This window comes from Schizosaccharomyces japonicus, assembly GCF_000149845.2.
Source record: "Schizosaccharomyces japonicus yFS275 unplaced genomic scaffold supercont5.1, whole genome shotgun sequence".
Classification (NCBI taxonomy): domain Eukaryota; kingdom Fungi; phylum Ascomycota; class Schizosaccharomycetes; order Schizosaccharomycetales; family Schizosaccharomycetaceae; genus Schizosaccharomyces; species Schizosaccharomyces japonicus.
The window spans coordinates 3,114,153-3,142,118 of record NW_011627860.1 but is presented as its reverse complement, the minus strand read 5'-3'; the positions used below and the strand labels follow the sequence as shown (position 1 = coordinate 3,142,118).

The following is a 27,966-nucleotide window of genomic DNA, read 5'->3' as shown; positions in this document are numbered from 1 at the left end:
AAATAGAAAAACAAAACAAATCCGCTAAGCAGTCGGAAACATAGACTTGGGAACGAAAGAGCCCATGTAGGAGGATCCATTGATAATTCCTGTAGTAATAAATACAAAGTTTAGAGACAGTTTCTCTTGAAGGAATCGAAGGGCAGAAAGCTCGGCATAAGTACATCCACCGAGGAACAGAATGACAACGGTTTTAGGGGACGGGTTTGCGGTAGGAAGCGTGTTCTTGTGATTCAAAGGCTGTTCAGATCTGTAATCGACATATTTTCCTGGAAGCGAAGTCAGCCGTGTAACTGCATCTGGGGCATCCCGATGTTCCAAAATGTCTCGCAATATATGAACAGACAAAGGACCATAACCTCCATACGTGTAAGCAATATCATCGGGTTGTTGCTCATTTACGTTCTCAACGATTATCGGATATGTACGCAACCACTGTTGATATAAGCTTGACTTTTGGAAAGGCAAGCCAGACGTAGTGCGTATCTGAAGCAATGGTGTTTCCATAAGTCTGTGCAATGTAATCAGATGTTCATAACCGTATGTTTGAGTAATTTCCCGTCTGTAGACATCAATGTCTTTCGCCCGAAGACCATCCGAAACAACACTTGCCAGACACAGCATTCGCAAAACATCTTCCGCGGGAGCCATTCTAGAGATGAGACTGTCCAACAATGTCAGTTGACTGTTAGCGTCCAGACCAGAAGCTAGCGATTGTTGAAGCTGTAAAAAATCCTGAAAGCTTGGTCGTTTTGTTTGTTGAACAAGTGCCTCTGCGAGTGAAGTGACTAAAAAGTTAGTAATACGAATAAAGTGCATCTAAGAATTCCGTGCACCGACGACGTACATATATTAAGGGAAGAGTGTTCAGTTCGTAAGGCACCCAAACGAGAAACAAAACTTTTAATTTCACCAACGGTCTTTGCATCCTTTCGTTCGTTGTATGTGTCGGAAAGCTTGCGACCAATTCGTCCCAGCTGGGGACCAATATTGAGGATACTTAAATCCCTTAGTTCTTTGAAAAGAGGATTGGCATGCGTATGTAATGAGAACTTTTTCCCAACTAAACCAGATTCCGCGGTATCCGTTATTAGATTGGGAGGGAGTTTAACAAACACTTTCATAGTTAGAATACAGATTAGTTATTGGATTTTGCCAGAGGTTGAGTATGAACTTTTCACTTCCCCTTTTGCTTAACTTACTTTGATTAATGCCAAATGCTTCGTCGAGAAGTCCTTCAAACGTCAGTTGTGTCATTAGAGGGGTGACCATGTCCATTGAACGGTCGAAAATTAAAAGACTATCGATGTCTTGAGAAAAAAGGAAAGCAGTTTCGCTGCGATCAGTCGTGCTGCTTTCTTCTTGTAAGCGTTTTTCACGTAACAAGCAGAACTGATCTACCAAAGGACCACGTCCGCACAGTCGAGGAAACAATCCGTGCTCCTTTTCAAACTCAAAAACGGCATCAACAGCCATTGACAACATTTGTGTCGGTTCCTCATTCGGGCTCAATTCCATTGACAATAAATCGTCGTCAAGAACGACAGTTGAAAAGTTCCATTTTAGTAGATCAATTTCACCAAACACACCTTGTTCTTGAAGAATTGAATCGAACAGTATGTTGGACTTTGGCAACGTGATCACCGTGTAACTTCTTCGCAAAGCCAGTCTTTGCGCCTGATGTATATGACCTGAAACAATTTGGGCAATGTCGAACGAAGGGCGACAAATGTACACAATCTTCTCATCAATGTTCTCAGGGAGGTTCTTCTCAATTGTGTAGATACGTTGAATACCGTGCTCCTGGAGGGCAGGAAGTGGTATTAGAAGGCTTAAAACACCTGAGATTGGTTTCTCCAGTACAAGACTTTTCTTTCCAACTACCTATTCAAACTCGTGTTAGCTAAAAGCAAACAAAAAATTCATACAGAGTCAATCAAATCTAGCAATTCATTTCTCGCACGTTCCATTCCTGTGGTAGCTTGTCGTCTACTATTACTACTTCCTTAACTCGTTCTTGTGAGACAAGGTTCGTAGTAGTAGCAAGCAGTTACTCGGGAGACAGCCCTTCTATATCCAGCAACTCAATGATTAGACGAAAACCACGTCTATAGCATCGGCTGACTACAATACTACTAACTGTCTTACTAATAAACACGAAAGCCGTCGGTTGCGCCGTCTTCCAATGTCTGAAATCTCAGAAGACGACCATTCATCCTTTGAACAATACTCTGAATGTAAGCGTCTACTGTTTGTGTCCAGCTAATTGCTTGTAGTAAAGTACTGTGAAACAGTTCAGGATTACTTTGCTGACTTTATTTATTCGGATTTATTTGAGGGAAACGATGCTTGCCTAGAAAAAAACGTACTCGACTATCCAACATCTTCTAATTTTTGGCTACCAAGCAACAAAAGTGATTGTGTGGAGGGCCCTTTAAACGGAATTACAGACTCACAAGGAATACCGTGGGGCTCAATTGCCCTGGGTGAGCGATTTGCATTTCGAGAATATCGATTAAGCAATTATGTGACGACTTGCAATTCCACAGAATGGTATCCGTCACTGTTTCCTGTACAAAGCACAGACAGCTTACCCAGTGAGCTGTACGAGTTTTCTCGGTTCGATAGACGAATCAACTGCTTTCGGGTACACTTTCAACTCAGTTACAATCTTGCGGCAATTTCTAAGAAAGTACTTTATTCCGTTGAAAACGGAATCTCCATATATGATTTTCACTCACAGACGCACAAGTTACTTGTTGACTTGAATCCGTTTCTTATACAAGATAATTACGCTTGCTGTCTTGCAGCTTCAGACACCTTGGGAGCATGTGGCACGCTCCAAGGAGGTCTTTTATTCTCGTTCAACACTGAGAATGGTACACAGGAACATGTTTCTCTGGGAGAAACCTCTGTAAACCATGTCTCGCTTTTATGTGATTCGTCTTCCAGCCGAATTTTGGCCAGTACAAATGACCAAACAATAAAGCTTTTCGACCCTTGCGAAAGCTTACGGTGTATTCAAACTCTAAACCTCCCATGGGCTGTTAACTGTGCAAACATAAATCCATCCGGGAAGCTAATACTAGCATGCGGCGACAGTCCATATGCTCAATTGCATGACCCGCGATCGAGGAAACGAGTTGCACGATTAAGTCACATGGATTACTCTGTGTGCTGTGCGTGGCATCCAAATGGGAACCATTTTGCTACAAGCAGCCAAGACACTTCTACTCGGATATGGGATGCTCGAAAATTGGGTAACCCTGTCCAAGTACTCAGCAGCAAAATGAGTGCTGTGCACAATCTTCAGTTCAGTGGGGATGGCCGCATACTTGCTGCTGCAGAGAAGGCAGATTTTGTACAGCTTTTTAAAACTCGAGATTATAGTACTGCTCAAACCTTGGATTTTTTTGGTGAAATTTCCGGTATAAGCTTTTCTCCAGATGACGATGCCTTCTACATAGGCATTGATGATCCTGTTGTTGGAGGTTTACTAGAATATAGGGTTACTTTGCCTTCTATTGGCAATCTTATTTTGTAACTTTCGAGTTTTACTCAGTTACTATTTAAAGAAATATTATGTTATTCCAGTGTTGTTGTTTCAGTAAACTTATAAACTATCCATAATCCATTATTAGACATTGACCGGTGGTTTGCACGGGCCAACCTTGAAACAGTGATACTTCATTAAAGGATAGCGCTATAAGCTCAACCCGATCAGATACGACAGCGGTGTTCGGCTCGGTGTGTGTGTTTAAGGTAGAAGGGATGGGTCTGGTTTTCATAAGTGTGTCGCAGAGAAAGGGAATTTGAGGGATGCATTAGGGGAATAACTGGTTTATCAAGAAACAAGACTGTTCAGTTTGTTCTCAAACTGAGAAGGTGATAGCTCCATAAAGGAATTAAGTATCTTCTCATCGTACAGGAACGGCACAAATTGGGATGGTATTGACTCGAACGTGGTATGGTATTCCAAGAGCATCCGGACAACTTCAATGGCCAAAAAGCTATCATCAACGGACATTTCGCCTTTGCTATAGAGTATGTTAGGAGATATTACAGTAGCAAGATTATGGAGATCCATTTTACTACCAGTGTCTTCACTCAGCCGTGAAAACGAAGCAACCCAACCAAAGAACCCAAATAAAACGTCAGTCGTGTCATGATGTTCCTTGGGCAATAAACAGTACAACATGTGGAGCACTTCCAATCGTTCAGCGTTATCTTCAATATTCGCCGCATCAATAAAAGCTTGAAACAGATCAAAAGTCAAAAGTGGCTCCGGTAATTCACGCAAAAACTTCTTCAATAAAGCAGCCAATTGCACGGGAGTTTGGTTCTCAAAGCCAACATCGCCATGTTGTTTCTCACATACACGAACAAGCAGTCTCAATTCCTTCAGATTACCATTTTTCCGAAAGATACCTTCAACTGACATGTCCATACTCAGCAGCGCCCGAAGAAGGTTTTCAATAAAAAGTGGTATCCGACTATTAGAAGATGTTAGACCAAGCGTGCTATATACTCCTGTCTCCTGCACAAGGGCAGTAAGTGGAATGCCAAAAAGACCATTGGTTTGCATTTTAGGAGAAGGCCTCCACCAATTGCGAATTCGTTGCCAAAAACTGAGCGGCTTTGATGCTTCTCTTACTTCAATATTAGCGTCCGGAATTTTTAGGGAGCGGAAAGTATTAGACTTTCTGTGTAACGTATACAAACACAAACGCCTGAGCAATGCGTTTTGCTCATCACTTAAGTTGTCTATAAGGAGATAATCATTTTTCCGCTCGAGAGAATCATCACCATTTTTTATCGACTTGTAACTTTGTACAATCTGTTTCTTATACATGGATTGGTGAGAGATGCCAATATTTTTAGCATGCTGAAAAGCATTTGGTCTGTTCTCTCGGTTTCGTTGATCCAAAATAGCCAAGCAAATATCATCCAGGGTGAAAAGTTGGGCATCTGTGAACAGAAAACCTTCATGCGTCGTAGGAGTAACTGACAGTTTATGTGAATGGCTCTTGCGTCCCCTCCAACGTGAACGGAACGAACTTTGAGAGGTTGTGCGACTTTCAGCGTCAGAAAAGAATGATACAACAGAACGCTCATCGTCGCTAATAAATGGAAGACTTTTGTTATAATAAAAACTCTTCACTTTGTCGGCATACGAATGATAATTATCAATCATTGTTCCGTTCAGCATTAAGTCGGGCGTAGGAGATGACTTCGACGAATTGACATTCGTCTTATACGCAAGCAGAGAAGTCTGCGACTTTTGGAACTCAGATATAACATCTTCGTCTGTATGGAATACATGAGCTTCACGAGCACTCAGAATGAAACGCGACAAGGCGATACTTAGTAAGTACACGAACTGCTCATACTGCTTCACAAGTTGGAAGCCCTCAAGGACCTCGCCTTGTGCACATTTAGCACATTCCACACGCTGTAACTCAAGGTTGTAGGTAGCATTACAAAAGTCATTGTCCAAGTTCTTACCGCAGACAGCACAACGCATGCAGCAAAGGTGAATATGAACAGATCGCCACGAGACACACTTTTCCTCAACGGGCTTTTCACAGACAGGACACAAATTGCTGCGCTGTTCTACCATGCTCATAGCCATTGAGCGGTCAACTGTCTTAGAATTAACACGGGGGCCTGTGGGCGTCTCGTTTTCGAATATAGAAAGGAACGTATCAAGGGTATCAGATGAAGAAAGATTAAAAGTCAAACGAAGAGCAGCAGAAAGAGATGTATGTATAAGGTGTTTCAATAAATAGGCCACATTAGTAATTATAGAAAGCGGGTCTTTGTTGGGTGAAGTGTCGGGAAAGGCATGAAGGTTTGTACGTTCAGATGCATGGAGTAAAAAGGCCACGATACGCTTACACAATGAGCGGGCATCGCGAGCACAGTCAGCACTCGGCAAATTAAAAGATTGCAATGCGCTGTCAACCGTGATAATGGCTTTGAATAACGGTTTCACAAGCGATACAAGGAACTGTGTTGATAGAATGATGGCGGTAACATTTCGCTTGGAGAACGAAGCCAGCATGTCTCCGAGACAGAGAGCCATCTGCTCCTCGAACTGTGACATAACAAGCCACACATGTATAATGGTTGTGTGCAGCTGCTTGTCGCGTTCTTCAATTCGCTCACGCTGGCCGTCATCATACACAGCGGATATGGAACTCGGTGAACAAATCTGCTTCTTGAAGTAACCATAGTAGGAGACATGCCAATGCTTGTACGTCAGGTGACACGGAAGATGCCAGCAGGTCTTTTTGCCGTCACGAAACACCTCGACAAAGTCCTTCAAAATGGCCAAGCTGCAACCTTTACAGCGAGTGGCATACAAAGCCGCATAATGAAAAGAACAGTATGTCTGGTCCTCGTGCAAGTAGTAGCAATCGCGTGGACCCAGCACGGTGGGACACATCTGACAAGTAAAATGGTCGACATGGTATTTCTGGCCTGCGGCAGTTATGTACGAATCGCGAATGGCTGATCCACACTTTGCACAAAGCATATCCAACCGGCGGAACCGATCTGTCTCGCAAAGCACACCAGCGTAGGACTTCATAGAGCTCAGGCTTTGGCGGAAAACCGAGCCAGACATGTGTTTGTCGATAGGGAAAAACTTCTCGGCCACCGGCTTTCCACAGTCTTCACATACAAAACAGTTGTAATGAAAAATGCTTCCAAGAGCATGGACATACTGACCAGAGATAGGCTGCTGGCACCTCAAACACGTCCTTCGTTGCGACGACATTCGTGACGACGACCGAGAGCTACTAACTGGTGCTGCAGGTGCAACAGGCGTCAGTGAACTGCCCGGCGTTTCCGATGCTGGAACTCGTGTTTCATTTTCAGACATTCTTATGCAATTTGAACTGTTTGAACCGGAGTGTTTCTCAAGCTCCACATGACTAGTAAACAAGCGAATTTCTTCGTGCTTGCGTAGATTCGTCCTATCCTGCTTTGACGGGGTTCAAATCCTTTTTTCTAGACACCCAGTAACCAGACACAGTATACGACACGTTTAAGAAGCAATTCCACAGCAAAAACTCTAATTCTAGCAGGAGTCGCGTTCACGCTTTCGTACAACGCTGTACGAGCCTCTGCAGGAGATGTGTAGAAGCTATGTGGGTTATGTGGGTTATGTGGGTTAACACGTAGTGTAGCGGCGGCTGACCGGGGGTTACTCTATACCGAGCACAAATAGCGGTTTTTCTCAGCGAAATTAATTGATACTGATCATGATAACGGTTTCGCTGAAATCGTACAACCCAAGGAGGGCATTGGCCGCTTTCGAGCGCGCGAAACTGCTTTCGGGGTGAAGGAGTTACCATCGCACACGCCTGCACGCACCTGCACACAAACACGCCTGACCCATCCTCACAGCCAGAGGCCCCCGCAAACCTGCCCCCACATCACATAATACACAGGAAACACAATTCATAGCTACGGTACGAGTCGTCGTCTATTGTAGGAGGAATGTAAGACGTAGCGGACGCAATTGGCGTATTATAGAGGTATGGTTTTGAGAAACGAAATGCACTAGTAAGAATGACCTAGAGGCACAGGTTGTTATTCCCGTTCAGACCGATGTTTGTCCATCAAAATTATGAGCGGCCACGATCCATAGATGAAAGTGTGCGTGCACCACTGGAAGAAAGGAAGTAACGGAAAAAACACGGGGGAGGAGCGAGAAGGGCTGATAGAGAAAGAACAGGACGCTCGTATAAACAGGAGAGGTTGCTTAATTGCTTAATGAAACGGGACGTAGACGAAATATAAGGCGTACACAAAACGATATGAGAACGTTACACATTACTTAGTGGTTTGTTGGAGATGACCGACAATCAGGACACTGGGTTACATCTTCATCCATGTCTGTCTCGTTCGACGAGGGATTAGCCGATGATAGACAACCACGATGTACATAGTGCCCGCACTGGAAACGAACAACTTCATCATTCGGATTACATGCTCCACGATCCATCAGCTGACAGCGCACATGTGTCGAACTACTTCTGGCGTAAGGATGATGGCGCGTGGAGCGTCGTTGTGATGGAGTTGCAGAACGAGATGAGACTGCAGACTGTGGCACAGAATCCTGACTAGGGACCGTGCTTCTGCTTTGCAATGACACTGCAGGGGAATCAGCAGTCTCCTCAAGGCCAGACACAACATGTGCTTGTGCTTCTACTTGTGCCACCGGAGCAGCAGGGGCCTGGGGTTGTGCTATCACGGGGACAGGGGCAGCAACTGTCGTCGCAGCAGCTGGCGGTGATGTATCGAGCTGCATACCTGAAGCTGCCGACGCTGTCGGCACGTCAGGAGACGGCGCGTTTGTCGATGTCGATGACGCTCGAGTTTGCTGGGCGATTTGAGCAACTCGCTCCTCTGCTGCTCGTAAAGCATTCCGTAACTGAAATTGGCGAAGAGCTACTCGGATAGCCTGCGAAATAATAGGTGTCAGCACAGAATGGGGAGGCAGTGGTTGCGTAGCAGGGCGCTGCTCGTTCGCAGAAGCGGGCGCTGGAGACTGTTGACCATCGACGGATTGTGAAGGCGACGACTGAGTTGTAGTATTCGGCTGACCGGCGGCTGCAGAAACAGCATTCTGCGCGGCTGCCGAAGCTGCTGCATCGACTGGGCTGTGCATGGAAGGCAGCATCCGTGGAAAGACAATCCGCATAGACGGCTGGGGAAGAATGGTTGGAGCAGGCTGGGCCGTTGCTGGTCTTGAAAATGCTGAAGGAACAGGTGATGGCAGTATCCGTGAAAACAAAAACCGCGTCCAGTCCCCGACTGTGGCAGCTGTGTGTCCAGCTGCCGTCTGCTGCTGTGCAGGATTGGCTTCTGGAGCAGCAGCAGAGCCGTTTGTGGTTGGATTTTGAGTGGAGGATGCAGATTCACTAGAAGAAGAGGACGAGGTGTTACTCTCGTTTACCGTCTCAACGGTTTCTGCGCCAGTAGCGGCACCTGCGGTTGTTGGACTATTTGTTTCATTTTCCGCAGCTGGATGGGGAATAGGAAGAAAGCGAATATGGATGAATTCAACTGGCGATGGATTGGCTGGCGTTTGCGCATTCGCTGCAGTTTCTGTCGCTGCACCGTTTCCGGGGGCAGCAGCAGTATTAGCTTCGGCCATCGGTGCATCTGCATTCAAAGGACGCTCCATCTGGGGGAACGTGCCCGTTCCCGGAAACAAAGGCAGGCGAATATGAGTTGTCGCGGTGAACCGAGGAACCGCCGGTGACTCGTTCGACATCGCCGTTTGAGGCTGTTCGTTCGAGTCAGTAGGAGCCGCGGTTTCCTGAGGGGCAGCAGCAGCAGCAGCAGCATTCGTTTCGCCGTCCTGTCCAGCATTACCACGGTTGTTGAGCAGAGACACGAAGTCTAGCATGGTATCGAGGGGGTTCGGATGCTGCTGGGGTTGACCGCCTTCGGCGCCAACACCCTGTTCTGTCTGTTGTTCATTACCAGCAACAGGCGTTTGGTTAGCAAACGCCAGGGGAAGCAATCCCGCACCGCCCGTGACCGTTGGCTGCAATGGACTGGCGAAAATGAAGCGCAAGACGCTGCGAGGACGCTGGGCATCACCCTCTGCATCAGTGTTTCCTGTTGGAGCAGCACCGTCTGTAGCAGCAGCAGCAGCACCCTGAGGCACCTCGCCGGTTGGGGGAAAGGTTAAAGTTGGCGGTGGTGCTGTAAAAAGTGATTCACCTTGACCAGCAGCGGCATTCGCGTCTGCGGCCGCACCATCTGCAACATTTACGTGCTCTTCCTCACGACGATGGGGAATGAGGATGACCATGGGTGCTGGAGATCCCTGCACACTCTCAGACGGCACTGTTTGTCGGCAAAGAGGACACGTGTCATGCGTGTCGAGCCATTGCTTTAAACACTTGTCTCCAAAGACATGGTTGCAGGGCATACGAATGGCATTTTCACCATCTTCAGCACCAGTGCCCATTTCGTCGTAACAAATGGGACATGTTTTATCTTCTAAATCCTCTGGAGCAACTTTTTCAAACGAATCCCAAGTTTCCTTAGCGACACGTTTGATAGGAGGATGAAAGGAGGGGAAGAAACCATCCTCAGGCCGGCCGTCACCCTCCCCATTCAGAATAATAAGCACTGTTTGAAAAGAAAACGTCAAGGGGCCGGCAGGCGTACCGGCCGTCGCCCCCTGCTGGCCGTCTTGTTGTTGCGAAGACTGGTCAGATGGCGGAGGTGTACCTTGTCCCTCACTGTTCACGGGAGGCCGATCACTCATTGTGTGAGAAGTTCTGTTTCAAGCAAGCAAGAGTTAAATAGCAGTTGTCGTCCGTTGCTGGGAGACCGATTGGAAAGAAACAATGAAGACACACGACGCGGTGTGTACGAGTAAGGCAGACAATAGTAACTAGGAGGAGAGAGAGAAAGAAAATCGTGAGATGCCACTTGCGGACAAATAATAAAAATAACAACAGAGAAACGGAGCAAGACAAACTGAGAAGAAGAAAAAAGTGAGTTTCAGCGAGTTAATGGGTCACTTTTTTAATCTTTGTTTCAAAAGTTAGGAAGTCGAGCAAAGAAGCCAAAAATATGCGTTTCTCGATGTTTAATTCGCCAGACTTCACTAGTTCTGGTCGTTTATTCGATGAAACCAGAAAGTTCGTTGATTAGTGGAATGTGTTGGCTGAAGAAGTGTGCGTATGAAGCTCTGCATAGAAATAGAAAACAAGTGTTTTAACAGGACTTGGGAACACCCACAGCGTATGCGTATTACGTACCACAAAGTGGACGATTTGGGAGCAGAATAACGATGACGGTGGTGGTGGTGGCAGCAATGGTAGCGAAATCGAGTGCGGTGGTGATGTGCTCGACGGGTGGCAGTAACTGTTCAGGAACGCAAACCGTCTGACCTACTCGTACCAAAGCAAGGAAAGAGCAGGTGAACGTGGGCGCGAGCCTCGGCGTGGGTAACGGGGGGGAACGGTCAATAGAACACTAGCGAATAATCGCGTACGGCGATGAACGTACTAGACCACTCATTTGGCTCACTGGGCCGATAACAGATGCGCGTCCGCGAGTCCATCTGGCTTCATCAGTCATCCGCCCACCTGGCCTGTCTATTTCGCCGACCGGGACGCGGGAACTGCAGTAACATGTCACCTTTCGGAAATCCACTGCAATTCGCTGGAGAATTTACGAGAATTTGCGAGAAACAGCGATTGTGGGATTGCCGCGGGGTTGCTGAGTTATATCCTCGGGACAAACACGGTCTACCCGAAAAAGCGGCCGAGGAAGGCGCGCGGGAGAAAGCGTGAAACGAGGCTAGAAGTAGCTGCAGAAGTAGCAAGGTCTGTGGCCCACTTACGTCTGGCGTCCTTGTCGCAGCGCGTGTAAGCAACCGTGTTGATGGAGCTCAGGACAAAGGCGATGCACACGAGACAGAACCACAGGAACTCGAAACGAGCGAGCGCAACAACGGCCAGGATGAACCACACGACAGGGGTAGAGTACAAGACCAGCCAGAACATGCGATGATCCATTGCGTTTTTCGGACGACTAGGATCCGCAGACTCGAACACCCAGATGCTTTCACCGTTGGGACCGACTTCATTGTGCCAGCGCAAACCCACTAACAGCCGTCCCGACACGTTTTTCACGGTCCACAAGTCCATTGAGAGCAAAACAACAGTAATGACGAAAACAAGCATACTAACAACGTTCGTTAGCACAATTACACACACGCATGGTGGACACGGGTTATACGGACACTTACAAGTTAGAGAGAACAAGGTATCCGAGAAAGTACATAGCCAGAGCCAGACCACGGAAAAAAAGGAAGAAAAACAGCGCAACAGGGTGCGAAGACCCTTGAAACAGCCGCAGGTTAGAGGACGGCGACTCCTGGGCAGTGGGAGCTACATTTGACAGTGTCTGTGTCTCCATTCTGAATTGGAGCGGGAATCGTCGTATTTGGTAGAGGGTAGGTGTGTACCGCCGATACCGCTCAACTTTATAAAAAATCCTCGCGACGCGTCGACACGACGCGTGACGTCAAACACCCTGAACCTCTGCAAGCGTCGCAAACGCAAACCTTATTTAAAACCTTATCCACTCTTCCCCGCATTTCCCCGGACCACGGCCCTTCTCCGCAATGTACCCCGCAAACTTTCGTAGCATACTATTAATGACCAAGACGCATTTCGGCGTCCGAGTAGTGAATGAGAGCCTTAAAGTAGGTCAAGTAATTGACGCCCCTCAGACTTTCGTCGTAATAAATTTCGCAGAGACGCAAGTGCCATGGGGGGAAACCTTGAAGTCTGAACTTCTTAGAGAAAACAATGAGCAAGTCAGGCTCGGGGATTACGCTTTCACTAAGTTCTTTGTCAATCAATTCCATGTTGACTTGAGTACTCGTAATAACATGCTTTACACTGAGGTCCACGAGTCCACGGGCAAGGTCAATAATAGCGTCACGTCCATCTTCGCGTGCAATAAGACGCAGGTTGAGGCTTGTTTGGTCTGAGTGGCTCTCAGTGGTCGAGGCAGCAGATGCCTCGGGCGAACAGGGGCTGCTCACGTTAACGTTGATGCGAAGTTCGCCAAAGTAGTACGGCAGGTGTGACTCGATGGCCTTTTGCAAAGCAGTAGGATGTTCTTTTAGGTAACCTGCACGCAGAGAGGTTAGTAGTGAGGGAGAAAAGGGGGACGGCGGGGGACAACGGGAGAACTGTGAACAGCTCTATGCAGTTCTATACCCCCTTGATATATCGCTACACCTTCTTACATACCATTTTTTTCATAAACCGTCAGCTCGTAAATGCCGGAACAAAGACACCAGGCAGACAGCTCACAGACGCTGTCCACAAGTGCCTCAATGCCGCCCTCCTCAGAGTAATCGACAATCACGGCGATGTGTTTGGGTCGTTTTTTCAGCGACTCAGTGTCGCGTCGAATTAAATCATGACTGCAGTGATGATGGTAGAGCAAGCTCAAAAAGTAGCTCTGCGTCCACCGAATCCATGAGAGCGTTCCGTCGAACAGACGCACGAACAGATGCAGCGCGCAGAGCAACACGCGGAAACAGATTTTGCTCAGCATGGTGTCTCACTCTTCACACACACGCATGCACTCGCTGTGGAACACTGTTGGAGGCGTGTCGAGGTTGGTGCTGGCGAAACGAGAGGTGAGAATAACCGAACAGAAGCGAGATTAGACGAGAGAGAGCGAGCAGAAGCGAGCTTCAAAGAAACTGATCGACAAAGTCCAGATGATCTGCTGCAGCGGTAGCAGATCATACTCGTTGCAGATCATCGGAGAGGGAGCACAGGGAGAAGTAGAGAAACGGAGGGTGAGACGGGAAAACGGTTCGACTCGTCAATTCGTGGTCGGGGTCGCCTTCGTCGAGCGGCCGCTTCTCAATTGTTGACATACTCGTCTTCGTCATCAGAATAAGTCATAGGCGCATCCTCTTCATGGTAGTCCACAACTCGTCGGGCTCGGAAGGAGCGTTCACGAGGCGCTGTTGGCTCAAAGTCAGAAGCCTCCTCCTCGTCGTCCGTAGACGGTCGCTCGCTAAAAGAGTCTTCTTCCGATAACTCTTCCTCTTCGGTCTCGTCGACCTCTCCATCGTCGACTACGCCATCATCGTCAGAATAGTGTTCCTCACGCTTCACTGACGGCGACCGGTGTTTCCGAGATCCTCTCGTTTTGCTACTGCTGCTGCTGGGATGTGCAGCGGCAACATGGCCACGGGCACTCGGAGGAGGCAGGGCCGAAACAATTACACTTAATGCCTCATCTGAATCGAATTCTCCGTCCAAAATAGCGCGTGTATGTTCATCAATGGCCAGTTCTTCTGAAGCCTCCAAATCGGCATCCTCCACATGTCCATTTTCGAATGCTCGAAGGATTCGCTCCTGATTCTCGGCACCCACGTCGTCAAAACCGTCTAGATTCTTCGCGATGTCATCACCGATTTTTGTTTTCACATTCGACAGCACTTTGTCCGTGACACATCCCCAGTGTCTCCACATCCAATTTTGAAATCGGCCCGTGTCAACGAATGTTCCGAAACGTAAACTTCCCCGTTCTATACGTGATCTGTAGTGGTCGCGTAAACAAGCGACCTCGTGTTAGCAAAAGCATGCGTGCTTCACCGTTCACGCCAATGGCGGCTTACTTTCCACAGATGTTGCTTTTGCAGCTGGCGCGTCCAGTTTTCGCGAGTTCTGTTTGAAAGCTCGTCAGCCGATGAAAATCTCCCCAAACCAAACGTTCATGTTTTTCCAATGCTCTCCATACCAACTCGGTACCCGGCTCCACCTTCAGACATGTTTGATGCTGTTTATCGACATGCGCTCGAAGACGACAGGAACCTGAGTGAGAATTGACGTCATAGATGACATAGACGAAAACCTCCATCCCGAAAGTAGCGGGGTGTCGTATGCACGTGGATCACGTGGAGCAGATGACCGGCAATTGCCGCGTACTCCATGGCTCAGCCGCGGTTCATGTTTACCGAGGCCTTGCCGTGGCGCTCAAGTGGTTGCTGGACATTGCCCCCGGGCGTATGCGGGGGATTGCTCGAGCTGGAGGAATTGCGAGGAGTAGCTTCCTGAATGCGGACGATGGGGATCGTTCTGTGGAGAAGAAGGCGTTAGTGAATGCGATACGGGGTGGACAGGGAGACTCGAGCGGTACAAGTGAACTCGGATGCGATCCAACAGCCCGTGGACATATTTTGAGGCCCACGGAACAGCAGCAAGCGAGGTTTAATGTACGTGTGCACGAACGTTTCCATGTCTGAGTCACATACGATTGCGGTTCGCGAGAAAATAGTCGTCTCCATGAGATGGGAAAGCAGCAAACGGTAGTTGTTTCCGGTTCCTTGGGAAGACACGGTGTTTTCGGCATAATGAAGCAGCAATTCACACTTAAAAACAATCGGCACAGACTCTAGTGCTTAGTCCAAAGCGCTGTACCCAAAAACGGTGGTGCTACGAGTATCGTCGACTCCAAAACGCGTTTGGTTCTGGTCAAGTCTGACCCCAGCCCGTTTCGAGCTTATTGAGGTACGCGCCGCGTCCGCCATGACGTAGCTACAAAGGCGGAGTCATTTTCAAACTTTAACCTTAAGTGCGACAAAACATCAAGCGCAAATTAAGCGAGATATGACGTGAGGACACGCGTGGAGAAGAAGAAAGCGATGACAGCGGGTGAACGAATATGTAATTGCTATACAAAAGCCATAAGGCTGTACAAGAAGGTAGTGGAGGTAATAGTAGCGGAAGAGAGTGTTGCGGATGTTCCAGAGGGCAAAGAGGTGAAAGGGAGCAGGGGGAAAACGGCGTCTGAAAACGTCGTCCATAGCTCGAGAATGAGGTCGTGAGTAGAATGAGCGGAAGGAGTGCGGGTTAGAAAGCAGCCAAAGAAATTGCTAGCCACGAATTGTTGCGCAGTAGGGTCAAGCATATGTGGATGCGGGAGCGCTGATGCCCCTTAACTTTGAAACAACCAATCCTTAAAAGAATCTCCAGTAAATGAATCCAACGAAAAGAATAATAAACAGGACAATGGGGGCGTACTGGCGCAGCATGGCCTCAATATTCACACGACGAGCCGCTTTCTTGTACTTGGCACTAGAGTAACGCAACTTGGAACTCAAGTCAGTCATCTTGTCGAGCGAGTCTCCGCGGTAAAGCAAGTCTTCAATGTTCTTCGTCATCACCCGAGTCACATCCTTCAGCTCTGAGTTCAGACGATCCAAATTCTCATTTGTTCGAGGAGCATTATAAAGACGTTTTGTTTTTTGCATAAAAAGGTCTGATTCAGATGTTAGTCATGGAGTGAAACAAAAAAAATAGAAAAAAGAAAAAAGAAAACAGTATCTGTAAACGGACCGAAGGACGTGCAAAGTCGATCAGATTCCCTCTGACACGTAACATACCAAACTGAACAAAGGCAAAGGGTCGCAAGTTCGGTTTCAGAGCATCTTCACCGTAGCTACTCCAGAACTCAGAAGCGAGCTCTTCGAGGTAGGAAAATGCAAGCTTGCGTGGATACGATTGATCACAGATGCAAAGGTAGCAAATATTGTTATCGATGAGATAGCTTGTTGTGTGTTAGCATCAGTTGTAGGAAGGCAAGGAAAAGACAGATCAATTGACGTAGACGTAACGGGACTCATACGAGCCAATGAACTTTTGGTAACTTACTGGAAGGTGTAGTTTCCAGCTTCAACACTAGCCATTTTCTCTGATGTTGGTGTCAAACGTTTTAAGAGTAACTTGGCCTGCTTTTTGTGTGCCTCCAAATCCTTCTCGGTCTTCTCATCATCGACACTAGCTGCCAAGGGAAGTCCTGGAGAACGTTAGCTTGGATGTTGTTCCGCTTTTTCCATAGAACAGCGCAAAACATGATGACATGCTGCAAAGTTGGAAAATGTTCCACTTACCGTCCAAGCGATTGACAACAGTAGATTTCACCATTGCGTCAGGTTCTTCTTTTTACAAATTTTACCGTCTCTACGTGCCGTTTGGTTAGGGGAAAAGTGCCAAGCAGTATGTCCTGGTTGCCTTGGTCGAGCCCTGTGTGTGTAAGTCGCTTTGGGCTCAGCTGTCTTCGCCTGATGGAGACCCCCATGTGGGATGAATGGGGAAAGAAGTTCTCACAAAGCCCCACACAGTCGGTGCGTGGGATGTGGGGAGTCATGTGGGGTCTCGGGGATAAACCCATTATTTCGATTGTGTGCCGTGCGTAGCCGCGGAAGAGGAAACCAAACTCACCACCAAATCCGCTACACCAAAAACAGACCCATGGCTGCTGACAGCAACACAATTGTGACGAAAAGTCGTAGAACAGACGAGCCGGTCGCCAGTTTGCTGACATAAAAACACGCTCACGGCGTAATTACTTGCTACGAAAATGGATCCCAATGCTGATACTGAGTGGTATGTACGCTCATTAAATGCACATGATTCTAATTCGTAGGAATGATGCTCTTCGTGCGGCAGGAGTGCTGCCTCCTAAAGAACCCGATGTAGAAGAGGTACTTGACGATGCATTGGTGGATTCCATGAAGATGGCTCACGACCATCGTCTCGATAAAAAAACCCTGGATGAGTTGGATGAATTGGAAGATGAGGAGGATGATGAGTTCTTGCAAATGTACCGGCAGAAACGCATGCAGGAATGGCAACAAACTGCTCGTGCAGCCAAGTTTGGCCGCGTGTATCCTATTTCTAAACCCGACTACACCAAGGAGGTGACGGAGGCCAGCAAGGAGGTGTTTGTCGTTGTCCATATGTTCCAGGATTACATTCCGGCTTGCAAGTTGTTGAATGCTATTCTCGACAAGCTGGCTGCCACGTACCCAAAGGTGAAGTTTGTTAAGATTCCCGGACAACATGCCGTAGAGAACTACCCGGATGCAATGATGCCCACGCTACTTGTTTATGGCCACGGTGACTTACAAAGACAATTGCTTACGCTCATGACCGTGGGTGGAATGTCTGCAAAGCCTATTGATATTGCTCGGTTTTTGGTGAGTACAGGTGCTTTGGAAGAGTCGGATCTGAAGCTTTTGCAGAACGAGAAGCAAGACGGCGATTCTGAAAGCAGTGAGGATGATCCTGAAAGCGATTTTGACTAAGCATCCCTATAGGGAAGGCAAGTGAAAACGAGAGTGCTTCCAATCTGGGCTGGATAAACGTTGCCAGTGTTCTAAAAAAGCATCTTAAACGTACTTCCTTCCTTTTCATTGATTACAGGGTCGTAATGCCTCTCACTAAAGCCTTTCTTTCGAATCCTATTTTTTTTTCTCACTCTTTTTCCTCACACTGTTTCACTCCTTCGAACCTCAGCCGAGACCTGAAAATAGAAAATTGCTTCATATACGTATTTACATCTTGGAGTTTTTTCTCTGCTTCGTTTTATCGTTTTAATATGGTTGAAAAATTTCGCTACGGGAATTATCATAGTTACTATACAATTCGTGGTGATGGATCCCTCATGGATCCGCGATTACAGCGTCTTCCAAAAAGAATATTCGAAGGTGCAACTGTGTTGGATGTTGGCTGTAACAATGCGACTGTAACAACACAAGTGGCTGCTTTTTTTGATGCAAAGAGAGTTGTAGGTGTGGATATTGATCCCGTTCTTATTCAGAAAGCGCATAAACATCTAGAGTTTTATGCCTCGCGTATAGGTCCACGAACAGACCAGTGCGAAACAATGCTTGAACGAGCAAACTTTTATCCTATTTCTGCTGTGAAGAAGTTTTCCCGCAGACCACTTGCCTTCATTGCAGAAAACAAAGACGAGTTTCCCCTGAATGTAGAGTTCTTCCACGGAAATATTCTTCAATGGACGCCCCCTTCTAGATGTAGACGATTTGATACCATTCTGGCGTTTTCCGTCGTAAAATGGATTCACTTGAATTTCGGGGACAACGGTCTTCTTGACTTCTTTGAGCAGGTGTCACAACTGTTGCGACCGGAGGGAACATTTGTATTAGAGCTTCAGGAATGGAAATCTTATGAAAAAGCTGCCAAAAAGAATCCGGTATGATGAGACATAGACGAATTCATTCAACGTCTACTGTACGCATGGTACATTCTTACTAACATAAGGTATGCAGGAATTTAAGCAAACGTTGGCGTCGTTGCGTATTAAACCCGAAACATTTGATGTGCATCTGAAACGCTTCGGTCTTATTCCTCTTGAAGTTGAGAGTCGGGAAGAACCATCCAAAAATGCCAACCCACTTAACAACCGTAACATATACCTGTACAGGCGAGAACCTCTTTCATCTGAGCAAGATAAAGATTCTTCTCGTCCAATGGATATGGATTAGCCTAAATCTGACCTTTAATATCAACAACAGAAAACTTCTTCTTCCGTCTCTCAACACTGTCCATGCTATCACGCATCAGAATATGGTCAGGCTGTTTAGCGTCGTAAACAACATTGCAGCTTGAAATGAAGGTTTTAAATTCATCCATGTCTTCGAAAGCCAACATGTTAGCGACAAACGTTGTATCTAAGGAAGGTCGATATCTAATAAAGCGTTAGCATAACTGGTTTATTAATCAGTGAAATAACACATACGCCTTGCACATTATGGAGAGTGCATTTACGCGCTCTCGTTCGATAAACAAATCCAACAAGTAACCACCCATGTTGGGTGTTATGAGATAGAGCTGAAAGAAGGTGTAGTAATCGGTAGATGCAAGTGCCTCTCGTACTTGCAAAGCGTGCTGCACAGCTTCGTGTTGTTTTTCTTCTTCAGTCAGAGTAGCCAAAATCGTATTCAGTTCTGATGTATTCTTTGTGTACAAGTTGTACAGAATTCTGTATGCAAGAAACTCATTTGTTTTCCCCGGGATTCCCAAATTGTAGAGGTTCATTAGCTGAGATTGGCATTGGTTATATTCGCCAACATCAGCTTTCTCTAAAGCAATTCGTGCATGAATCTCGTAAACTTGAACAGTAAATTCATTCTGAATGTGCTGAACAGTTAGGTCTTGACGCATGCTTTTAAACTGGTCACATATGTATGCGTAATTCTTTTCGCTTTTCCATTTGCTTTTTAATAGTTCAAGTGTGCGCTTTAAAATCGGCAGCGGACGAACTGTATTGGGATCTGGGGCAGATGTCAACCGAAGGTATCTTTTTTCTAGCTGTGTGCTTTTGCCGATAATAGGGCCAAGTTGGTTTTGGTCGTCATTTTTTGAACGAACATTTTTGCGTTGAAAATTCTGAAACTCGGCCTCAAAACGTTTTCTTCGCTTGTCTAACTTATCGTTATCAGTAGACTTTTCGTCCTTGGGCTTTCCTAATTCATTGTTGGCTGCCTTTCGTTTTTTATCCAAAGGTATTACGACTTTTTGCTGTTCCTGGTCCAGAAATGGAGCAAGCGCTTCCATCCCTATAGCATTCCAATCAGTTGTCCATATATCTCCTTGTTTATAGTGTTTACTAATCAGCTCTTTCAAGGCAGACTCAACGTTAAGACGATTTGAATCGTCAGCTTCTTGAAAACAACGGCCAACAAAGCTTTTCAGCGCTTCTGGCCATTGCGGCTTGTCTGAGGACATTGCCCGTGTTTAATGTATGTTGCTTCAGCCAATATTTAACTATATAGTTGAGGTCTCAATTACTTAACGTAACCGGCAGGTACTTGGTATTTGGGCGAAACATATAAAAGCTGTGTGCCACGAATAAATCTTATCAATTTGTAATTTTACTGCTAAAACTTAGATTAAATGAATAACACCTTATTTCGTTGAGGTGTCAGTCGTTTTGTCGTTGAAATAAAAAAACTCTTGGAAAGTGGTACTCGATGAAGAGGAAAGAATGCTTTACTGAATATACAATCGTGCATTCGACAGATATTATATATTAAATATTGCATGTTCGTTCTATTCGTTTATGGTTATCATAATTATTTAGCGGAGAACAATAACACTTGAAGGGAGACAAAAAGAAGTGAATAAAGGGAGAACTGAAGTATTCGAATTGGAAATGAGGTTAAAAGAGAGTTAATGCCATGAAGACACGCTTTGGCTTTTATGAATGAGTACAGCGACAATTACACGTAGCCATGGGGCACACATGATGACGGGAAAACCATTCTTTGGCATGGACAGCATGCATACCATGACCGCAACTTAAGCAAAAACTTAGCCATTCATCACAATGCGCTGTTGAAGACGAAATTCCGTAGACTACGGATTTTCTTCGAGAATCGTTGTTTGTAATAGACATGCCTAAAGATAATCCACATACGCAACACACAGGCAGCTGCTGATGGCAACGAGGACAAGCGCTTCTCTGGTCATTGTTAGTAGACAAATTCAAAAACAGTACTTCTTGCAATTTCTGATACACTTACCTTTGATGTATCAACAAATTTTCTCCCTCCTTTGGACAAAACTGCAGCTTGTTTCTCGGCTGCGGAAAATGAGAAACTCTATTTTGCAAGTTAGTAACACTAGATGTTGCACTTTCTTTCTAATCAAAATCAAACACACCTTTTTGCAGTAATTGCAGCGCACATAAAATGGTTGCACAATTCGTCGAAGAGTGATTTCGCCCTTCCGGTTTTTGGAAAGTTCATTTCGTCCAATGTCGAAAAAGGCACGCTTATGAAATAGTTGCCATTGATTTAATAGATTACGATAGGAGCTAATCCAGCAATCTGCACGTTCGTCGGTGAACTTTAAGGGAACAACAAACGAAGAAATCAACGCCGATGTTTGTATATCCGATGTCTGATTCACATAGTTTTGAAGTAAATCAATACCGAGTGGAGTCAACCCAGTCAATAAAAGTCCTTCCGGGTCACCGGTTGTAACAACATTACGGCATAAGTCTTCCAAATATTTGCTCAAGTCTTCGTCGGGGAGGAAACGTAATGCGACACCCAATCGATCACGTAAAGGTAGCGAGAGTTCATCCAAAACATCACGCCAATCAGAATTACCAATGTACGCAAACACCGCTCGCAGATACGGCTCTTCCAATTCAGTGCTGAGATTCCGACACATTTCTTTCCAGAGTGAGTCGCTTCCCGAATGGGTTAGTCCTTGAGCAGTGATGTATCCGGCGACGGCTGTAGAAAGCATGCGTTCCTGATCGTTTCCGGCAGAGAGAACGCGAACAACACTTTCAATTCTGCCATGAAACAGTGCCAAACCAACAGCATCTATAATTTGATTTGAATGAACAAGTTGCTCTAGCCGACTGTCCAGTTCTTGAATTGAACAGTCAACTCCACATATAATCATGCCCAACTGACGGAGTGGTTTATTTGTGTTTTTGGCTGTGTAGACATCGCGGCCAAGTTTGGACACAAGGGCACTGGCGGATTTAAGATACATTTGTTGAGTTGCTCGGCTTGGTTTGTATTCTAGCACATCAAGAAAATGACTAAAGCCTAAAAATATTAGTATGTTAAATGTTGAGGAAGCGACTTACCAGTACTCATAAACCACAGACCAAGAACTCCTTGAAAAGCAAAATCGACTGGCAACTCGTTATAAAGCGGCTCATTTTTCTGACGTTCATGACACAAGCCAATCCAATTCCAAACATCTTTTAGGAAATGATCATTCACCAGGGCGGCATTATGAGCACAATCAAATTCATAGTTGCTGAGTACCCGTTTTTTGATGGCCATGAGTACGTCAGTTCGTAAAATTTTGTTAACAGGAAGACAATTGTCAGCATGAGACTCAAAAGAGCCAAAGGTGTTATAATCGGCTCCATGTGCGATACTTGTAGACATTATTGAGTTTTCGCTAACGCTTTCCGTTCCATCAAGGGGTTTTTCTGGCGACGTATTATCGTTTTCGGAAGAGTACATAACAACATAATGATCAAAGGCCGCAGAGAACGCATTGTTCGCACCAAAAGTCATTGCCGGCGGATGCGTTAGTGGTTCAAGCAACGCAGGTTTTCCATCTATCATACCGACAAGCTGTTCGCAAAGAGAGCTGGCATTCGGATGAGAAATAAAATCAAAGGCTTGAATTTCCTGCTCACTGCTTTCAGCTACTGTTCGTTGTTGAATGACAGATATTGTCTCACTCGGACCACCCATATTGCTAGCATCCTCACCCAAATAGTAAGGCGCCGTCTGCCACACTCGCAGGGCAGAATCCGTCAGCGTAGCAAATTTTCCAGATGTGCGTCTTGAATACCGAATGTCTGTCAGAGTGCCTCGTTTGGTTGAGTTGAAGGTGCTGAGCACCAATTGAAGTCCATCCTGACGGGAAAGATACCGTTTATCAAAGACGCCGATGTGACCATCGTAAGAACAAGCAGTAAAGTAATGGTCAGCAAAAGGATCCCGCGTGATGTGATTGTAATACAGAGTGGTAAAGGAAGCAGTGGGTTCCAAACCCTGACGCAAGTCCACAAGGTGTAAACTGCGGGAATTGGATCCAACCAACAATGTCTCGTCTTTTGCGAGATACGAAAGTGAAGCAACACCTTCAAAAACGGTTGTTTCTAGATAAGGGTTTACTTCTGCATCATCTGAAAGACTATTTACATCCCAAATCTTCAGTGAGGCTTCATTCTTTGAACGGCCGAAACCAGCAGCTAGTTTTCTGGAGGTACAAAATGCAACACTATTGCAAGGCGAGAATGTTTACTATTCATCTCGGCCAAAATCTCCGTACTGTCAGCTGAGAAAAGTGCAATTCCGCCAGAAGCCGAACCAGCAGCAATGAGTTCGTGAGAACCTACGTTGTGAGCTACATCAATACAACGAATTCCTCGAAACGGTCTCCATGTCTTTAACAGGTGATAATTCCAGGTAGGATGCAATTGAAACGAATATTGTCGGATTTCGTCTGCAGCATTGTCAACCCAGTAATAAATAGAGCTTTCTTTTCTACTACGCAATAACATTCCTAAAGGCTACAATTGAAGTCAATTCAGCCTACGATACGGCGAATTGACACGACAACGACAAGTTGGCCTTACTGGCGAATAGGGACGACAGGGGAAGGGTAATGCAGGAATAACAGTTCCCTGCAGTTAGGGTACAATTTTTGGTGTAGTGTTTTGCAGAGGGAGACGTGTAAAGCACCTGCACCTAAACACCAAGAATCGAGTACTGCCAAGAGCCTGTCGCTGTATTGACTGTCGAGCAAAATGGTGAAAGTTAGAGGTCCGGGACTTGCTGTTTTGAAGAAAAAGATTCGTGATAGCGAACGACTGTTAAAAAGGGTGCGTATTTTTATTTTCTTTTTTTTTGTTTCGTTTTTTGTTTTTTTTTTGTTTTTTTTTTCTATTTTTTTTTTTATTTTTCTGGACACGTTGAAGTATTTGTCTTCCTTCTTTATGCAATTGAGTCCTATTTAAGACGACATTTAATAGTTTTTAAATTACTGTAACTAATACCGGTGTCTAGGAGAATCTTCCTGCAAATGTTCGCGTCGAACATGAACGTGCTATTGTTGGTTTGAAGGAGCAATTAATTTCGACCCAAACGAAGTTAAAAGAAGCTAAGCTTCTTGACAAATACAGAAGAGTTCGGTTTATTGGTATGCTGAAACTTGCACTGTTTACAGAGAAAACGGGAGTGGTGATTATGCTGACGCTTTTCCAAATTAGAATTCAAAAAGGCCTCCAAGCGAATGAAACAGGTTCAGAAACAACTGGACGCAGAGACAGACCCCGAAAAGCGCAAGGAACTTACTCTACGGAGGCACAAGTATGAAGTTGACTTGAAGTATATTAAGGTATGGAACATGCTGCTAAGTGGGTTGTAATGGACACGGCACGACATGTTAAAATGCGGGCTCTAACTTATGCCCTTGTTGTACGAGACAACCTGTTTCGCCGGTCCTCCCCTAGTCTTGATTCTTACTAACGATCGTAGGAATTTCCTTCCTTAAAAAAGTACATTTCTCTTTATATTGAGGACACGACAAAGGAGACAAAGGAAAAGCGTACTGCCATTTGGAAAGAAATGGAGCAAAAATTAGAAAAGGAGGGTCATACAGTCGCTCACGACAAGTTCTACGAAGCTTCACAAACTACGAAAACAGTTGAAAAGTCGAATGACAACTCTTCCTCTGTGAAAATGGAGGATGAGTTCTTGGAGGTATAGATAAGCTTCTGATGCTTATATGAGACGTGACCAAGCATCGGTAAAATTATTGTTTTTTTCTTTTTTTTTTTTTTTTGGAAATTGGAACGGGGACGGCTTACAGCCCGTACAAATCATATTACCCTACAGAAGCGCAATGATGAGTCAAGGACGCTGAAGGGGTTCTTCTTCAATATCATTCATAAAACGATGTCTACACTAAGTCTGAACCGTATTGTGAGCCTAAGACACCATTGGAACTATGCACCTATATGTACCAAGTACTTGATACACACATATACTCACCCACCCATTTAAGTGTCATTGCACTAAAGTTCACTAAATAATATAATGTGGGTTCAGGCATCACTATCCAGTTTACCACGCTTTACCGTTCCGCACAGCACAATCGGAGGCAAATTCGCTGAGCGAAAAAAAGAAAATTACAGAAATTAGAAAACCTTATTTCAGAACAATGTAATACATGCATTCTACTTCTTACAATTACTTTTAAAGTTTTGTAAATACATTTTTGCGACCCGGCATTCACCTACATTTGGTCATGTGTTTGTCCATATCAGGCGAGAACACCCAACCAACCACAAATCTGCCAGTACAACCCATCGCTTCTTCACCCCATCCTAAGAATGGCAGAGGGTATGAGTCAGAGGCCTTTGACGCCTTTATCACAGGCATTTCTTGCTACGAACAATTTGTCGCCTGTAACCTCTCCACTCCCCTTTCATTCTGACCTTCCTGGACTTCGTAAAAAACGTTCTAATTTTTTCCCCAAGTTCGACGAAACGAACGCTGTTGATGACGAACGAAAGGCTGCTTTCCCCCCGAGCAACAACTATGGCTATTTCGACAGTCGATTCTCCGCTGAGAGAGCAATGTTTCCCTCGTCTGCTGCTAGCACTCCAGGGATTGGTATCGGTGAAAACTTCGACATGCATTCGTCAAAGGAAACGATGTTTGACGGTGCAAACGCTCTCCCAATCGCTCTCCAACAGGCACTGGATGCTGGAGTAGCACCCTCTACGAAAACTTCGTTGGCTAGCGGTCGTACCCGGTTGCAGACTGCGTGGCAGGAACACAACAAGTCGTCGGGACTTTCGCTGAGCTTTTTTTCAGCGAAAAACGCCTTCTCCAATCTGGGACCGTTAACGACGTCGGCGTTGCCGCCGTCGTTCATGGGTTCTAGCCTGCTAGAATCTGCTCGTGGAGCTCAAACTCCATCGGCCCTTTCTTCTGCCTCTGTAGTCAAAGGCAGCAATGGAAACAACGGCTTGGAGGGCTCTGTGAATGGCAACAGAGTTTCTGCTGCCATTGAAGAACAACAGGAGGAAACCATCCCAACAGCCATTGTCATCAAAAACATTCCCTTTTCGTTGAAAAAGGAGGTTCTCTTCAAGGTTTTTACGGCGTTGGACATTCCTCGCCCCTACGCCTTCAACTATCACTTTGATAACGGCGTTTTCCGTGGTTTAGCTTTTGCTAACTTCCACACACCCGAGGAGGCTCGCATTGTAGTTCAGAGCCTGAACGGATATGAAATTTCCGGACGCAGATTGCGTGTGGAATGGAAGCGTCAACTTCCTGCCGCTGAGCGTGAGCGAATTGAACGCGGTAAACAAGAAAAGCGCCTTTCTGATGAACGTCGCAAGCAAATGAAAACTATGTTTTCTGTCCATTCGTTGGGTGCTGGCACCGATATTGACATGAACGATAGCGCAACCTTGAACCTTTACTCCCACATGATCCTTTTCTACCACCGCACCGACTCGATGAATGAACTTGTACTGGGACCTAACTTGAGTGCCGAAGAGGTCCGTGTCTCAAAGCTGCTGGCCAGTCGTCTTGGATTGAACTGTACCATTCGTGGCGAGGGTGTTGACGAACACAAGCAAGTTGTCGTCAGTTTTCCTTCCGAGCCCATGAGTAACTCGTCTGTTTCCAGCAGTAGCAACAACGGCAGCAACAACAACAACAATGCCCCGAACGTATCTAGCCCACTGGTGGGTGGAGGGACGACAAACTCTCTGCGTAACGGATCGAGTTCGGTGAACAATGTTGCTTCTTTTCGTCGCGGGGCCCCGTCCTTGCAATTGTCGGACAACATGAAGCTGCTTCGTGGCTACGCTGACTTTAAGAATGCATTCTCCGATGTGCGTAGCAACCCCGTGACGCCTCTTGAGTCCCCCAGCTTTTTTTCCAACCTCTCGTTTTCGTCACAAAACAAGAACGACCCTCTTCTTCCGCTTTAACGAATAATGATTTTAACATGGAACCGTGTGCGGGTACTGCTGTTCTTGTTCCAAATACAGTGCCCGCAGTTGTGAACTCTTCCTCGTTCGCTAATGTCGTGGACAATAGCCGCGCTTGGTGAGTGAAGCTGCTGTACTAACGGCCTTGTCTGTACAACGCTTTGTATGCTTTCGTTCGAAATGAATCGTCACATGAGCCGTTTGGTTGCTCATGTTCTGTTTTGATGCTGATTTTTCTTTTTTTCCATTTCTCTATGCGCACGCAAAAATCTTATGATTTAATTACGTTTTTTGGTTTTGTTTGATTTACGTCCACTCTGTCGCCGGACTTTTTTGCTCAATCGTTATTAACAAACTTGGAGAGAGAGGCTTCGAAGGGTGTGCACTACTTCCCAACATCTACGCATATAAAACGGTTGCACACATTGGAACACACAAACCCCTACTCCCCTCCATTGCCTCTCTCTCCGGCATGAACACTGCTTGAAAGAGTCCGTCCGCCATTTGAAAAAGTCTTGTGTGGATAGGGTGGTGTAGATTGGTTTAATAATGCAAACAATTTATTGCCTTGGATCCTTCTCTCATCCTCTTTCCCCTCGACTCGTACTGTATGTTTCCTCCACGTTTACGGAAACGGCTGGCGCAGATTGTACTTCCTTCTGTGACACTAATTGCCGGTTTTTCGAAGCGTGTGATGATTTTCTGTGATTGTGCGTTATTCTATCAAAGTATCGAAGTCTCGTTGCCTTTCTAATAATTGTTGATCAAAGGGAGTTTTCTCCCTTCACGTTGAAACGTAGGTTACGTGAACGCACTATGGACCGGACCGAGTAATAACTAGCTAGCTGGTCCTAGTACTATAAAATGATAGACAGCAAGTATCTGATTTAAGTGGTAGTGTGAATGGAGTGAAGGAGTGCATGTGTTCGTATTAAAGGTCGTTCTTGCCCCCCCCACTTGCTAACATCGTAACTGAACTTCTTAACAATCGACCATCTAGAACTCCCTTAGATCGCGCACTGTCTACTGCATTTCTCTTTTTAATCCATCTCGTTTGCTACCGCAGCTTATTTTGCT

At 45.8% G+C, this 27,966-nt stretch overlaps 15 protein-coding genes across 15 annotated transcripts; 5 read left to right on the top strand and 10 right to left on the bottom strand.

Annotated features, from left to right (window-relative positions):
- Positions 1–24: 24 nt before the first annotated feature.
- On the bottom strand, positions 25–1,970 carry SJAG_05194 (vacuolar sorting protein Vps33; the record flags this gene model as incomplete). Its single annotated transcript, XM_002171792.1, has 4 exons — positions 25–788; positions 848–1,117; positions 1,203–1,884; positions 1,929–1,970. 4 exons carry the CDS (start codon positions 1,968–1,970, stop codon positions 25–27), a joined length of 1,758 nt encoding a protein of 585 aa, XP_002171828.1.
- SJAG_00550 (WD40/YVTN repeat-like protein) lies at positions 1,922–3,721 on the top strand. The gene is made up of 2 exons (XM_002171793.2): positions 1,922–2,237; positions 2,277–3,721. The coding sequence occupies exons 1-2, from the start codon at positions 2,186–2,188 to the stop codon at positions 3,542–3,544; spliced, it is 1,320 nt and encodes a 439-aa protein (XP_002171829.1). The 5' UTR covers positions 1,922–2,185; the 3' UTR covers positions 3,545–3,721.
- On the bottom strand, positions 3,534–7,242 carry SJAG_00551 (rho-type GTPase-activating protein). The gene has a single exon (XM_002171794.2). It carries the CDS (start codon positions 6,884–6,886, stop codon positions 3,845–3,847), a length of 3,042 nt encoding a protein of 1,013 aa, XP_002171830.1. The 5' UTR covers positions 6,887–7,242; the 3' UTR covers positions 3,534–3,844.
- Positions 7,243–7,846: 604 nt separating this feature from the next.
- On the bottom strand, positions 7,847–10,297 carry SJAG_00552 (sir antagonist; the record flags this gene model as incomplete). Its single annotated transcript, XM_002171795.2, has 1 exon — positions 7,847–10,297. One exon carries the CDS (start codon positions 10,295–10,297, stop codon positions 7,847–7,849), a length of 2,451 nt encoding a protein of 816 aa, XP_002171831.1.
- Positions 10,298–11,288: 991 nt separating this feature from the next.
- On the bottom strand, positions 11,289–11,961 carry SJAG_00553 (hypothetical protein; the record flags this gene model as incomplete). Its single annotated transcript, XM_002171796.1, has 2 exons — positions 11,289–11,727; positions 11,792–11,961. The coding sequence occupies 2 exons, from the start codon at positions 11,959–11,961 to the stop codon at positions 11,289–11,291; spliced, it is 609 nt and encodes a 202-aa protein (XP_002171832.1).
- A 209-nt stretch (positions 11,962–12,170) lies between these two features.
- SJAG_00554 (di-trans,poly-cis-decaprenylcistransferase) lies at positions 12,171–13,268 on the bottom strand. The gene is made up of 2 exons (XM_002171797.2): positions 12,807–13,268; positions 12,171–12,684 (listed from the first exon to the last, which is right to left on the bottom strand). Exons 1-2 carry the CDS (start codon positions 13,114–13,116, stop codon positions 12,200–12,202), a joined length of 795 nt encoding a protein of 264 aa, XP_002171833.1. The 5' UTR covers positions 13,117–13,268; the 3' UTR covers positions 12,171–12,199.
- A 165-nt stretch (positions 13,269–13,433) lies between these two features.
- On the bottom strand, positions 13,434–14,386 carry SJAG_00555 (zf-PARP type zinc finger protein; the record flags this gene model as incomplete). The annotated part of the gene is made up of 3 exons (XM_002171798.2): positions 14,320–14,386; positions 14,198–14,246; positions 13,434–14,118 (listed from the first exon to the last, which is right to left on the bottom strand). Exons 1-3 carry the CDS (start codon positions 14,348–14,350, stop codon positions 13,434–13,436), a joined length of 765 nt encoding a protein of 254 aa, XP_002171834.2. The 5' UTR covers positions 14,351–14,386.
- A 129-nt stretch (positions 14,387–14,515) lies between these two features.
- Positions 14,516–15,105, bottom strand: SJAG_00556 (hypothetical protein; the record flags this gene model as incomplete). Its single annotated transcript, XM_002171799.2, has 2 exons — positions 14,834–15,105; positions 14,516–14,657 (listed from the first exon to the last, which is right to left on the bottom strand). The coding sequence occupies exons 1-2, from the start codon at positions 14,929–14,931 to the stop codon at positions 14,516–14,518; spliced, it is 240 nt and encodes a 79-aa protein (XP_002171835.1). The 5' UTR covers positions 14,932–15,105.
- Positions 15,106–15,224: 119 nt separating this feature from the next.
- On the bottom strand, positions 15,225–16,661 carry SJAG_00557 (SNARE Sec22). Its single transcript, XM_002171800.2, has 4 exons — positions 16,472–16,661; positions 16,233–16,377; positions 15,965–16,128; positions 15,225–15,840 (listed from the first exon to the last, which is right to left on the bottom strand). Exons 1-4 carry the CDS (start codon positions 16,503–16,505, stop codon positions 15,539–15,541), a joined length of 645 nt encoding a protein of 214 aa, XP_002171836.1. The 5' UTR covers positions 16,506–16,661; the 3' UTR covers positions 15,225–15,538.
- A 280-nt stretch (positions 16,662–16,941) lies between these two features.
- Positions 16,942–17,668, top strand: SJAG_00558 (phosducin family protein; the record flags this gene model as incomplete). The annotated part of the gene is made up of 2 exons (XM_002171801.1): positions 16,942–16,967; positions 17,008–17,668. The coding sequence occupies 2 exons, from the start codon at positions 16,942–16,944 to the stop codon at positions 17,666–17,668; spliced, it is 687 nt and encodes a 228-aa protein (XP_002171837.1).
- Positions 17,669–17,919: 251 nt separating this feature from the next.
- SJAG_00560 (nuclear export factor) lies at positions 17,920–20,427 on the bottom strand. Its single transcript, XM_002171803.2, has 2 exons — positions 19,126–20,427; positions 17,920–19,074 (listed from the first exon to the last, which is right to left on the bottom strand). Exons 1-2 carry the CDS (start codon positions 20,112–20,114, stop codon positions 18,873–18,875), a joined length of 1,191 nt encoding a protein of 396 aa, XP_002171839.1. The 5' UTR covers positions 20,115–20,427; the 3' UTR covers positions 17,920–18,872.
- SJAG_00559 (Bin3 family protein) lies at positions 17,962–18,585 on the top strand (the record flags this gene model as incomplete). The annotated part of the gene is made up of 1 exon (XM_002171802.2): positions 17,962–18,585. One exon carries the CDS (start codon positions 17,962–17,964, stop codon positions 18,583–18,585), a length of 624 nt encoding a protein of 207 aa, XP_002171838.2.
- Positions 20,362–24,895, bottom strand: SJAG_00561 (ubiquitin-protein ligase E3). Its single transcript, XM_002171804.2, has 4 exons — positions 21,997–24,895; positions 21,051–21,955; positions 20,912–20,989; positions 20,362–20,850 (listed from the first exon to the last, which is right to left on the bottom strand). The coding sequence occupies exons 1-4, from the start codon at positions 22,619–22,621 to the stop codon at positions 20,587–20,589; spliced, it is 1,872 nt and encodes a 623-aa protein (XP_002171840.2). The 5' UTR covers positions 22,622–24,895; the 3' UTR covers positions 20,362–20,586.
- On the top strand, positions 23,577–25,188 carry SJAG_00562 (rRNA processing protein). Its single transcript, XM_002171805.2, has 4 exons — positions 23,577–23,757; positions 23,942–24,074; positions 24,145–24,272; positions 24,413–25,188. Exons 1-4 carry the CDS (start codon positions 23,683–23,685, stop codon positions 24,641–24,643), a joined length of 567 nt encoding a protein of 188 aa, XP_002171841.1. The 5' UTR covers positions 23,577–23,682; the 3' UTR covers positions 24,644–25,188.
- SJAG_00563 (RNA-binding protein Cip2) lies at positions 25,135–27,844 on the top strand. Its single transcript, XM_002171806.2, has one exon. It carries the CDS (start codon positions 25,270–25,272, stop codon positions 26,887–26,889), a length of 1,620 nt encoding a protein of 539 aa, XP_002171842.2. The 5' UTR covers positions 25,135–25,269; the 3' UTR covers positions 26,890–27,844.
- The last annotated feature ends 122 nt before the right edge of the window (positions 27,845–27,966 follow it).

What these genes read in the sequence shown, in the direction of transcription:
- SJAG_00550 (XM_002171793.2), top strand. Translation starts at nt 2,186, where the DNA reads ATGTCTGAAATCTCAGAAGACGACCATTCATCCTTTGAACAATACTCT. An exon ending in CTTTGAACAATACTCTGAAT is followed by an intron (nt 2,238 to 2,276) that starts GTAAGCGTCTAC and finishes AATTGCTTGTAG; the next exon opens with TAAAGTACTGTGAAACAGTT.
- SJAG_00551 (XM_002171794.2), bottom strand. Translation starts at nt 6,886, where the DNA reads ATGTCTGAAAATGAAACACGAGTTCCAGCATCGGAAACGCCGGGCAGT.
- SJAG_00554 (XM_002171797.2), bottom strand. Translation starts at nt 13,116, where the DNA reads ATGCTGAGCAAAATCTGTTTCCGCGTGTTGCTCTGCGCGCTGCATCTG. An exon ending in GACGGTTTATGAAAAAAATG is followed by an intron (nt 12,685 to 12,806) that starts GTATGTAAGAAG and finishes CTCTGCGTGCAG; the next exon opens with GTTACCTAAAAGAACATCCT.
- SJAG_00557 (XM_002171800.2), bottom strand. Translation starts at nt 16,505, where the DNA reads ATGGTGAAATCTACTGTTGTCAATCGCTTGGACG. An exon ending in GCTGGAAACTACACCTTCCA is followed by an intron (nt 16,129 to 16,232) that starts GTAAGTTACCAA and finishes ACACACAACAAG; the next exon opens with CTATCTCATCGATAACAATA. An exon ending in CTTTGCCTTTGTTCAGTTTG is followed by an intron (nt 15,841 to 15,964) that starts GTATGTTACGTG and finishes CATCTGAATCAG; the next exon opens with ACCTTTTTATGCAAAAAACA.
- SJAG_00560 (XM_002171803.2), bottom strand. Translation starts at nt 20,114, where the DNA reads ATGTCCTCAGACAAGCCGCAATGGCCAGAAGCGCTGAAAAGCTTTGTT. An exon ending in CTCTCCATAATGTGCAAGGC is followed by an intron (nt 19,075 to 19,125) that starts GTATGTGTTATT and finishes ACGCTTTATTAG; the next exon opens with ATATCGACCTTCCTTAGATA.
- SJAG_00561 (XM_002171804.2), bottom strand. Translation starts at nt 22,621, where the DNA reads ATGGGTGGTCCGAGTGAGACAATATCTGTCATTCAACAACGAACAGTA. An exon ending in GCTGCAATTACTGCAAAAAG is followed by an intron (nt 20,990 to 21,050) that starts GTGTGTTTGATT and finishes CTTGCAAAATAG; the next exon opens with AGTTTCTCATTTTCCGCAGC. An exon ending in AATTTGTTGATACATCAAAG is followed by an intron (nt 20,851 to 20,911) that starts GTAAGTGTATCA and finishes AACAATGACCAG; the next exon opens with AGAAGCGCTTGTCCTCGTTG.
- SJAG_00562 (XM_002171805.2), top strand. Translation starts at nt 23,683, where the DNA reads ATGGTGAAAGTTAGAGGTCCGGGACTTGCTGTTTTGAAGAAAAAGATT. An exon ending in GCGAACGACTGTTAAAAAGG is followed by an intron (nt 23,758 to 23,941) that starts GTGCGTATTTTT and finishes ACCGGTGTCTAG; the next exon opens with GAGAATCTTCCTGCAAATGT. An exon ending in TTGACTTGAAGTATATTAAG is followed by an intron (nt 24,273 to 24,412) that starts GTATGGAACATG and finishes TAACGATCGTAG; the next exon opens with GAATTTCCTTCCTTAAAAAA.
- SJAG_00563 (XM_002171806.2), top strand. Translation starts at nt 25,270, where the DNA reads ATGGCAGAGGGTATGAGTCAGAGGCCTTTGACGCCTTTATCACAGGCA.